Here is a 12,098-nt window from a genome sequence, read left to right as displayed (position 1 = left end):
CCCCACTCTCCACACCCCCCCACCACACCGAGGATACCCACAATGCCCGGCACTACAGCAAAAAGGTCCCCGAGGAGCAGAGAGCACAGGAAGCCACTGCGACGGCAACAGTGTCCATGACAACCACTTGCATTTTTTTTTTTTTTTGAAAACAAAAAAACTACAAATGAATATAAACTTTTCTAGTAATTAAAGTGCAAGGTGTAAAAAAAAATTAATAAAAATACATACAAATTCAATTTATAAATCTTATAAATACAAAAAAAAAAGCTGCCTTCCCAGCTTAAAAGGAAGCAGGATTTCTGTGTAGAAAGTGGATTTATTTTCGAGTTTTTGGAGAACACGTCAGTCCAGGAGCGAGCCGAGCCCTTCTGGCTTTCGAAGCCCCACGCGTGCGGTTATAAAACATTCAGCTTCGGGGGCGCAGCCCGCCGGCGTGGATTCACACTCCCTTTCCGGCCAATCAGGAGGAGGCCGAGCCGCGACAGCGGCGGGACGAGGGGGGAAAAAAAGCAGAAAGAAAAAAATAAAAAAGACGGATTCCAAAGATCTGGATTCAATTACAGAGCAGGATATGCAACAACTGGACGCCTTCAACCTGTCACTGCGGCCCTCTCCCCCTCTCCCGCACAGGCACAGGAAATGACATCACGGGACGCGCGCCAGCACCGTTCTTATCCTCTTATTTCATTGGGTTTTATCTTCTTTTTTTTTTTTTAAACCTTGGCGCACGCAGACGTCTTCATACAACACCGATGAAAAGAGGAAGGGAAAAAATTTAAACGGGAGGGTGTTGCTCTCTACAACCTGCGCAACCACACACACGCATGCATGCACGCGCGCGCACACACACACACACACACTCACACACACTCACACAAATACACACAGAACCACACACACAGACACATGCGAGTGCGCAAACACACACACACACAACCACACGCACAGAAACAGACACACACACACACTCACACACAGACACATGCGAGTGCGCACATACACACACGCACAGAAACACACTCACACTCACACACACACAGACACATGCGAGTGCGCACATACACACGCACAGAAACACACACACACACACCTCCTCGTCGCGGCAGTGTGTAAGCTCTTTTTCCCCGCTCTGGTTCTGGGGGCTGGTGTCTCACGCTGAGCGGTAACTGGAAACACGGCGAGCATGTTAAACTGTCAGATTTAACGCGGGCCCGGCTGCAGCCGCTAGGAGGGCCCACGTCTGGCCCGAATGTTCCCAGCCGCCCCTGAGCTAACGGCCTTCTCGGGGAGGGGGGACTGAGGCCACCCCCCCGTCGAGAGCTCCTGCGCGTGGTAAAACCGCCACGGGAGCGCGACAGTTATATCGCCGACGACGACCGCCACGGGGAGGAGAACGCCTAAATTTCCTGTCGCCTAGCGGAGGCTGTGGAGGCTCGGACCCCACACCCACCCGGTTCATGTTGATGGGGAGGGAGGACCCCCCACACCCGACGCGGTGGCCCGGACCCCACACCCACCCAGTTCATGTTGACGGGAGAGCCCCCCGACACGTGCCGACCCAACCACCCGGTTCATGTTGACGGGGAGGGAGACCCCCCCCACACCCGACGCGGTGGCCCGGACCCCACACCCACCTGGTTCATGTTGACGGGCTTATCCCTCCGGCCGGTTTGCACCAGTAGCTTGTAGGCCAGGACGCCGTCGTCCGAGCCGTTCCTGTAGCTGGCCTGCGTGATCCTGCCGGCCTCCCAGTCGCGATCAAAAGCCTGCTGGAGACCTGGCGCGAAGAGAGTCAGTCACAACAGCGCCCCCTACTGGAGCCAAATACACTGCGTTGTACTGTCAAATACCAATACTGGTACCATACTGAAATTACCAATAATTTGCATACAGTATTTGCCCATTTGAAGTGAAGTGTTACAATATCTTGATGCACTTGATCCACTTCCATAAGCTTTATGCCTTCCCTATTGCTGCTGTGACCACCCCCTTTTTTGTGCCTGAATGGTTTGATCCTGCTGGTAGACCTGGCAGGGTATAGGGGCTGTAATTCAAGGTGGGTATAACTGTTCATAAGGGTGTGTGTTTATGTGTGTGTCCGTGTGTGTGTGTGTGTATATGTGGATTATTGGTCATAAGCGGTGTAGTGTTCAGTGGTTCAGATAGCTGTCTGAGGGAGGTCAGGCTGTCTGTGTGAGCAGGTCCTTCAGCTCTACAGCAGACACACACACACACACACACACACACACACACACACACACACACACACACACACAGAACAGCAGACAGAGCTGCACTCTGGGACTCAGTGAGTCAGCCAGGGTCACTCCGGCTAATTTAATGCTCTGAAAAAAAACCCATGAAATATATTAATGTTTTCATTATTAACAGACCCTCCCTGCCCCCTGTGATCTACTGCTGGTATGACTTCCTCTGTCTCCGTTCCTCCCACACAGATACACACACACACACACACCCCTCTCACCGAGCAGCCAGTCTCTGCAGAAGTGCAGCCCAACACCACACACACCCCTCTCACGAGCAGCCAGTCTCTGAAGAAGTGCAGCCACACACACACACACACACCTCTCTCACCGAGCAGCCAGTCTCTGAAGAAGTGCAGCCACACACACACACACACACCCCTCTCACCGAGCAGCCAGTCTCTGAAGAAGTGCAGCCACACACACACACACACACACACACACACACACACACACACACCCCCTCTCACCTAGCAGCCAGTCTCTGAAGAAGTGCAGCCACACACACACACACACACACCCCCTCTCACCTAGCAGCCAGTCTCTGAAGAAGTGCAGCCACATGTGGGGCAGGCGGCCGCCGTCCTGGCGCAGGATGTACTTGACGGAGGCGAAGCGGCGGTGCAGGGCGTAGAGCAGCGGCTGCTGGCGGGCGTAGTCGGCGCGCTGCGTCACCACGTACATGTTGTAGAAGGAGAAGAAGCGGAACTGGGCGCCGATGAAGTCGTACTCGCTGGTCTCGCGCGGCACGATGTCCGTCAGCTCCAGGCCGTCGCGCACGCGCGTGGTCCCGTACAGGCTCACGCCCAGCAGCGCCACGAACAGGACGATGACCACCACCTGCCCGGGGGAACACGCCGCAGATCGGCCGCTGAGAGTCGGACACCTGGCCAGCAACCCGGGCAAGGGCTGTCACCATGGTTACAGTGGTGGCAGGGGGTGGGGTGGGGGCTGTCACCATGGATACAGTGGCGGGGGGGGAGGGGGCATGATGACTTAGCCCAGTAGCCCAGAGGGACAGCTGCCCTGTACTATGGGGGGGATCCTAAATAGCTGGAATGGCACAGGCTGAATATGGGTGGGCAGACTGAGCATTCTGAGCCTATGGTGCAATGGGACTGGAGCTGTCTGGGCCAATCAGACGACTCGTAATAAAAGAAACTAAACAGTAACAAAACTGAACTGGGGAGTGGTAGGGCAAGTTGAGTAGGGCAGAATGGGGTTGGATTGGGAAGGGTGGGGACTGGGGGGGGGGCAGGATCAGGAAGGGCGGGTCCGAATGGGGCAGGGCAGGGCTGGGAGGGCAGGGAAGGGCAGATTATGATGAGGTAGGGTTGAACAGGATGAAGCAGGGAGGGGCAGGGCAGGGCAGGGCGGGCGGGGCAGAAGGGCGGGGCTCACCTTGGTGGTGGGCTGCAGCAGGAAGGGAGCGTAGTGCTTCTCGGCGAAGGAGGCGAAGGTCCAGCGGGAGCAGGGCGGCTCCAGGCAGCGCAGGGCGGGCTCGGGGGGGCCCGACAGCAGGTCCCGGGTGGAGCTGGAGTTCTCCGGCGTGTGGCAGCTGACGGCGTCGGGGCCCGGGGCCCGGGCGGGGGGGGCGCCAGCGCGGGGGCCGGCGCTGTTGTTGTTGAGGTTGGAGGCGGCGGCGGCGGCGGCGGGGGCGGGGCCGGGGGCGGGGACGGGCAGCGGGTGCACGGAGATCTCCGAGCGCGGCTCGGCGGTGGTGTAGTAGGCCTGCGTGCGGGGGTCGTACTCGGTGCGCAGCTGCACCGTCGACTGCATGGTGATCTGCGTCTGCTGCGCAAAGCTGTGGCTGCTGTAGGAGGGGGGCGGGGTCACGTAGGAAGGGGGCGGGGTGACGTAGGAGGGGGGCGGGCTGTAGCGGCTCCTGCTCAGGCCGTCCAGGCAGGCCTGAGGCTCCATCTGGATCACCCGGTTAGCGCACGGGCTGCAGTGAGCAAGGGAGGGAGAAGGGAGAGAGAGGAGGATGGAGGAAGGGAGAGGAGGACAGAGGAAGTGAGAGGGGAAGATTGGAAGAGGGGGAAAGGGCATTAGAGGTCACCAAAATCAATAGGTTTCTTTCTCTTGGGAACATGAATGTACACAGCAAACTTCAGGGCTACCAGGGTATTACTTGTCAAGATATTTCAATGACAAATGGAATATCAGGTCAAATGGTGGCACTAGAGGGAAGGCCATGGGTCCACAAAAATCAGTAGGTTTGCTTTTTCTCTTCAGAACATGAATGTCTGTATCAAATTTCATAGCAATCTGGCTTTTACTATTCCAGTTATGTTACGTGTGTGAGTGTGTGTCTGTGCTAGTATGGTGTGTGTGGGGCGTGTGGTGTGTGTGTGTATGTGTCGTGTCTGTGCTACGTATGTGGATGGTGCGTGTGCGTGCGCATGTGTGTGTGTGTGTGTGTGTGTGTGTCTGTGTCTGTGCTTACGTATGTGTGTATGTGTGCGTGTGTGCGTGCGCATGTGTGTGTGTGTGTGTGTATGTGTGTGCGTGCGTGTGTGTATGTGTGTGTGTGTTCTGCAGGTGCTGGGACTCTGGTGTAGAAGGCGCAGAGCTGCCGCAGTAAGTGCAGTTCTTTCACAGGAAGGTGCTGTTATTTGGGCTTTCATTTCCTGTCAATGACGGCGTGAGGAACCGTGCAGACAGTGTGGAGGATCTCTGTGCCCGGAGCGGGTCTGCGCCCCCCCCTCAACCCCCAGCAGGGGGGGGGGAGAAACGCCCCGACCACGCAGACAGGAAGTGGAGGGTAAGGCACCGGCCCTCCCACGTCTGGACATGTTTCATGTCACGTGACCCGTTACCACGGCAGCCGCGGCAGTCCCTACATCTGCTTGCGGACACGGCCGAGCGGTTGCCGCGGTAACATTAATACTGGAGGACGCACCGGGAGAGAGGAGACACAGGAAGTCCCCAGCCAAGAAAAAAAAATATATTTTTTTTTTTACAATGATCTCTTCACGAGAAGACTCTGAAATGCGTTCCAGGCGCGGGCGCAGGCCGGGTCACCTGACGAAGCAGCAGAAGATGTCGAAGCGTCGCTCCTCCCTGCGGTACAGGTCCATGCTGAGGATGGCGGGGAAGATGAGCAGGACCATGGCGAAGTTGAACACGACCACAACCGCCGCCTGCCGGGGGGGGGAGAGACACACGCGGTCAGCGCGCGGTTAAAAAACGCGGTCAACACCGCCACCGGTACCGGAGAAAGACAATCTGGAGAAATCTGGCAGAAGGCGAGAAACCAGATGTGCGGACGCCTCAGTGACACTCCAGCACTAACCCCACACTGCACCGTTAACCAGGAGGTGAGACTCGAACACCCATCAGCTGGGCATACATTCCCACACATTACCCAGCATTTAAAAACCCACACACCCCCACCACCAGTGTTCAGAACAAACTGTCTCTCATACAACTGCACGTTTCAAGTCCCGACATGTTTCAGGGAAAATTCCCAGACTACCGGTGTTTAAATCTTTTTTTTTTTTACCAGCATCCGAAGAGTTAAAGTATTTCAGATTCATATTTAGTGTAGTTACAGAACGTTCTAATAGCAAGTATGCAAGCCTCAGAGCCAGGCTGAACTTCAAAACTCCAGGTTCAACCCTTTCAAAAACTCATCTTTCATCATCTTAGCTACAGTTCCACCTAATTTAATTGGGTTTTTTTTTTTCCCTTTTCTATGGTTCACTACATGTATTGTTTGTTTAAACTCAGTATTTAGCGTGCTTTTGTTGTTTATTTGGTCTGCGGAACATGCTTTGAGCGAGAGGTGCGCGGTCACGAGAGCGGCTTCCTCGCGAGCGCTGCGGTCCGCTCCCCGTGTGTTCGGGAACGTGAAAGGACCGTGATAAAGCGGTTAATCCCCTGGAGAGGCCCGCAGTTCCTGGTGTTTTAACGGGGTATGCAGTGGGCGGGGCCTGTTTACTGGTCTTAGCGGAGAGAGAGAGAGAGAGAGGGAGAGGGAGAGAGAGAGGGAGAGAGAGGGAGAGAGAGAGAGAGAGAGGAGAGAGAGACCAGGCTCCCTCGCTTTTACGAGCCCCGCGCTCAGTCACACCAGTTTACAGGAGGAAGGAGTGCATTGTGGGAAAATTGCGGGGTTCCGCCAAACCGCGACCGCGATGAGTAAAAAACTGACGGTGGGGGGTCTCCCGAAAAGCAGAGAGGAGAAGAGGTGTGTCCTGATACGCCTGCACTCCTTCCTCACCCCACCGCACCCCAGCCCAGCCCCGCTTCCCTTCCCGAGAACGCGAGCCCCGATAGCAGCCGAACGAGCCGGGTTCGAGGGATTTCGGGGGCGAGCTGGGACGGTTAGCACGCGTGTGCCCGCTGGCGCACACGCTCATTCACACAACGTAATCCAGCTCACACCCACCGTGGATTAGGGCCCAGAACAAACAAGGGAGGGAGAGAGAGAGAGAGAGAGAACACAGGGAGGAAGAAAGAGAGACGGAGAGACGGAGGGAGAGGGGGAGGAAGGGAAAGACAGACGGAGAGGGAGAGAGAGTAGCAGGTCGGAGCAGGAGGCGCGGGGGGGGGGGGGGGGGGGGGGCAGGGGCCCATCTCAGGGTGAAGCTTGTATCCTGCCCGGCTGCCAGACCACCCAAGGAGACGGGAGGCGGGAAGGGGGGGGGAGGGAGGGAGGGGGGGGGGGCAGGGCCTGGAGGTGATGAGACAGCCCCGCCCCGCCCTGTCCTGTCCTCACACACCTCCCTATCGCTGCTCTCTCTCTCTCACTCCCTCTCTCATTCCACACCGTGTGCGGAACACACAGGCGTGCACGCACACACACACACACACACACACAGGCGCGCACACAGAGACGGAGGGACGGAGGGACAGCTGAAGACAGAGAGAAGAATCTTGAGAGAAAAAGATGGAAAAAGGAAAAGAAACAAATGGAGATGGAGAGCGGCAGAGGGTGAACAGAATGGAAAGACGAAGAAGAGATGAAAATTCTGAAAAGGAGAGTTGAGCAGACCACAGCTATGTAGAGGGTTTCCTTAAGAGAGGGGGGGAGAGAGAGAGAGAGAGAGAGAGAGAGAGAGAGGCAGGTTGTGTCAGGACTGGTGCATAGAGAGTTTAATCCCCTCTCTGAGCCACAGAGACTCACTGGAATGTTTACACACACACACACACACTCAAGCAAGCGCACACACACACTCAAGCACGCACACACACACGCACGCACGCACGCACGCACGCAAGCACGCACACACACTCACACGCAAGCACACACACACGCACGCAAGCATGCCCACACACACACACAAAAGCCCACACACACACACACACACACACAGCCTTAAAGCATCAAATGAGCCAGCGGCAACTAGGACTAGAATGCTACATGATCCCTCACCAAGACTAATACAGAACCCAGATCAATCCAGATCTGAAACTAACCCCCTCAATCAATCAATCACTCAATCAATCACAACAGCAGTCTCCTTCAGCACTGCTATACACGTCAACGGTGTCTCTCTTAAAATTAAAATTATTACCCAAAATGCACTACGATGAAGGCCGGCCTATGCACAGCTTGGTGGTTTCGAAATTCCAGTCCAAACCAGGAGGTTGCAGGTTCGAATCTTTGTGGGGTACTACCTTTGCATGACTGAGCAGCGAGCTAACCATGAGCCTAATCCAGCTTCAGCAAAACACCCAGCTGTCCAAACAGGAAATGTGTAGAAGTGCCAGCCACACGAGCGTGCCACCGCCAACCCGCCAAGCCAGTAATGGAGAATGAGTCCATCAGCAAACACCCCCATGCCAGACCTGCCACCACTCTGACCATTGCACATATTCGCTGCATGTGGAAGAAGGGGGAAAGTACAGTAAGCTGGCCCCAGATCAGTTTTAGCATTCCGTAAATAAGTCGCGCTCACGGGAAGAAGGTAAAGCTAAGCTGACCCCAGATCAGTTTAAGCATTCCACACATAACAGTCATGCTTCGGGGAAGGGAGCTGAACTACGCTGATAAGAGGGTGGGTGGACCCTCCCTGTATTTTGACTACACTGATCCTGGATCAGCTGTCGCAGGGGAGGGGGGTGGGGGGTTGGCGGACCCTCTCTGTATTTTGACAGCTGTCCCCCCTGGCTCTGGCGGTGCGTTTCGGCCTGCTGTCCCCGTCCGGTTCACGTTCGGGACGTCCCTGATCCCCCTCAAAAGGCCCGGCTTGTCTGCCTTCGAGGGTCCTGTCCCGCCACTGATTGACTGCAGGTGCAGGGCATGCCAACGCGACCCCCGTCCCCCCACCCCGGCCCGGCCCTCCCCAATCCTCCCGGCCCCCCGCCCATCCGCCCGGGGGGATAGGGTTACCTGCGGCGGGACACAGTCGCCGGACTGACACAGGGTGGAGGGCTAATCCAAAACAGGGAGGACAGGGGGGCGGAGCTCAAATTAAATGGGAAAAGGGGTGAGGGATGAGGACTGAAGAGGGGAGAGAAATAAGAAGGGAACAGAGGGCAGGAGCTAGATAGAGAGAGAGAGAGAGATGGATAGAGGGAGAGGGAGAGTACAGACCTGTAGGTAGAAAGCTCTCAGTGCTGGAGGGAGGGAGAAGGATAGAGGGAGAGAGGGAGAGGGAGAGAGGGACAGAGGGACAGGGATAGGGGAAGAGAGAGAGGAATAGAGGGATAGAGTGATAGACAGTACAGACCTGGAGGGAGAAGGCTCTCAGTGCTGGTGGCTTAGGGAGAGAGAGGGATAGAGGGATAGAAGGAGAGAGGGATAGAGAGTACAGACCTGCAGGGAGAAGGCTCTCAGTGCTGGTGGCTTAGGGAGAGAGAGGGATAGAGGGAGAGGGATAGAGGGGTAGAAGGAGAGAGGGATAGATAGTACAGACCTGCAGGGAGAAGGCTCTCAGTGCTGGGATGGGGATGAGTGCAGCCATGAAGAAGGCAGTGACGTTACTGATGGAGGTCAGGGTCACACTGGCTCCAGTCCGCTTCAGACACTCCCCCGTCCGGTCCTGCAGGGGGCGACACACACAATCACACACTGTCCCGTACAACACACACACACACACTGCCCATAACACACACATGCAACACACACACAAACACACACATGCGCACACACACGCACGCACATGCACACACTGTGCTGTAGACCGCTTTGACAGCTTGTGCACATTATGATTGGTGAGTGTTTTAATGTTCCTTAAAGGGACTAATGCCCTCAGTCTGACTGACAGTTTAATGAGCTCTGCTAGATTAAATCAGCTTCCTGTTTCTACTGCACGCGTATGTGGAGAAAGGGGAAAGATCCCAGGCTCCCATGAACGTGCACATACACACTCGCATGTACACAACATAGACTTGCACGCATAACCAAGTGCACGTACATCCACCAAAATGATGCACCTTTGTGACCTTTCACCAGGCTTTTGTCCTTGTTTGTTTCTCTATCTCTTTTTCTCTCTCTCTCTCACACACACACATACACACACACAAAGACACACAGAATCTGCAAGGCCACCCATAGCGAGGCTTGTTCTCATGGGCCCGACAGACAGGAGAGATCATGCTCTTCCCCTCCCAGCAGAAAACACTTCGCTTTCATTTCAACCACAGAGGGGAGGGGCCAGGACGATAAGGCGGGGCCAGGAGTCTGGGTGGGCGGGGCCTGCGTCTAGAGCCACGCCTCCATCAAAAGCCCTCACAAACACCGAAACAAGCAAATACACGCCGTCCTCGTCCCCCTCTCCGCCCGTCCACCCGTCCCATGACAAGTAAAATCCCCTCACTCTCCACCTAGGGATTATGGGAAACTGCTTTCCCACAAGCCACCGAGGTGTCTCACGGCAACCAGGATGAATCCTGTCCGTGTCTGTCTGTCTGCCTGTCTGTCTGCGGAGAAGCATTTCACTGTGTGATGAAAGAAAGCAGAGGCTCAGGAGGAAATAAATCCAACTCTTTATCTCTTTATCTCTCTCCCCCCCTCTCAAAAACTTCAACTTGTTCTCTCAAGGGGCAAGGACAATATCCCTCTCTCTCCCAAATTTCTAAAAGTGCTTTATTGGCATGACAAATGCCAAAGCAGAGGCTACACAAAACTAGGTACAATCTGGATGAGAGATTATGGATTTCACCTATTATTATTATTGTTATTATTATTTCTCTTCTTCTCTCTGTCCCTAGCCCTGAGGTGGCTCACGCAGTGACAGGGCGTCGCCTAGCAGCCACCGCGCGGCGCGACGAATCACGTAGCAGCGCCGACTTCAAACAGCGGCCAGCCAGCCGGCCCGCCCGGGCGTGCGAGAGAGAGAGAGAGAGAGAGAGAGAGATAGAGAGAGAGGGAGAGAGGAGAGAGAGAGAGAGAGAGAGAGAGAGAGAGAGAGAGAGAGATAAAGAGAGAGAGAGAAGGGGAAAGAGAGAGAGGGAGAGAGAGAGAGAGAGATAAAGAGAGAGAGAGAGAGGGAGAGAGAGAGAGAGAGAGAGCGATAGGGCCGACCCCTCCGAAGCACCGCACCGGCGCTCCACTTTGTTCCCCCAGCCCCAGCCGTTTGAACTCCCATCGCAAGCGCAGACAAGCGCTCACACATTCCTAAACACGAGAGATAACAGAAGCCAGAGAACGCGCCAGACGGACAGAGAGAGAGGGGAGAGAGAGAGAGAAAAGGAGAGAGCCGTACCTCTTGTTTTTCTCACGAGCGATAAGATTGCTGTGCTCGTGTGAAGGAAGAAGAGAAATGCGTGCCCGGACACAGCCTGACACTCAGAACCCAAAGAGGACGGACTGTGTGACATCACAGTGACATCACAGCAGCCCCTTTCACACATGCTGCCCTACCCGGCAAAGCGGTTCGGAACTTTAATCGTTCAGGGGTCACTGGTGAATTACCCTCAGCATTCTGGAACGGTTACTACAGCAACATGCTTTTACAGCATCTGCAGAAATGTCACGTTTCGACCATTACGTGAACAAAACCGTAACGCTACTGGACCAGGCACGTAAAACTCCACTTAAGTGATTCTTGCTACTGTAAAAAAACAACAACAAAAAAACAAGAAAGAAAACGGACCACGTAACCAAAAAGAAGATTGGCTACCTTAACTACCTACCTACCATAGCTACACAGTGCTCGCTGTCATTGTCACAAGACCATTTCATACACCAGCATAAAAGTTTCTGAAGTTCACAGGTGCACAAGCACACTAGGGAGTGTTGCTATGACAATGGTCCCCGTTTCTTTCGTGACCTGGCCAACGACGCCAATCGATACAGAATCCACTTCCTGTTTCTTTTCAACGGGAAGATCTCAAGGCCAGCTTCTGACGAGCTGCTAAGCACGTGTTATTAAAGCCATTCATTCTGACTGGTGTAGCGCCCACTCTCCGCCAGCTCCAGCAGGGCAGGGGGTTCAATCCTCACCTCAAACGGAATGCGTTTGTTCTGGCCCGTCTCGCTGAAGGCGTGGGCCAGGAGGAAGACGTCGTCCACCCCGACGAGGGCAAGAAGGGCAAACTCCTGCCAGGGGAAAAACGGGCGTGTCAACGATGCCAGGCGATTGGCCATCTTACGAGCGCGGCCGGATTGGCATCATTACGAGCGCGGCAGGATTGGTCATTCTGCGCAGCGCTGATTGGCGCTTAGTAGCGCGCGCATTGGCCTCATTACGTATGCGCGGCGGCTGATTGGCCATCATTACGTATGCGCGGCGGCTGATTGGCCATCATTACGTATGCGCGGCGGCTGATTGGCCATCATTACGTATGCGCGGCGGCTGATTGGCCATCATACGAGCGCGCGGCTGATGGCCATCATTACGTATGCGCGGCGGCTGATTGGCCATCATTACGTATGCGCGG

The 12,098-nt window shown here is 55.2% G+C and overlaps 1 protein-coding gene across 1 annotated transcript in view; it reads right to left on the bottom strand.

The window, feature by feature from the left end:
• The window catches only part of ptch1 (patched 1), a 32,640-nt gene that overhangs the window by 14,018 nt on the left and 6,524 nt on the right, over positions 1-12,098 (bottom strand). Inside the window, exons 9-14 of the mRNA XM_064353224.1 lie at positions 11,662-11,754; positions 9,131-9,256; positions 5,292-5,410; positions 3,669-4,212; positions 2,798-3,107; positions 1,638-1,780 (exon numbers count right to left, since the gene is read on the bottom strand). Of these exons, the coding sequence (XP_064209294.1) occupies positions 1,638-1,780; positions 2,798-3,107; positions 3,669-4,212; positions 5,292-5,410; positions 9,131-9,256; positions 11,662-11,754 (1,335 nt within the window). The remainder of the gene's footprint in view (positions 1-1,637; positions 1,781-2,797; positions 3,108-3,668; positions 4,213-5,291; positions 5,411-9,130; positions 9,257-11,661; positions 11,755-12,098) is intronic.

The sequence above is a fragment of the Anguilla rostrata genome, chromosome 10 (assembly GCF_018555375.3).
Source record: "Anguilla rostrata isolate EN2019 chromosome 10, ASM1855537v3, whole genome shotgun sequence".
Taxonomy (NCBI): Eukaryota; Metazoa; Chordata; class Actinopteri; order Anguilliformes; family Anguillidae; genus Anguilla; species Anguilla rostrata.
This window is presented reverse-complemented; position numbering and strand designations above follow the sequence as displayed.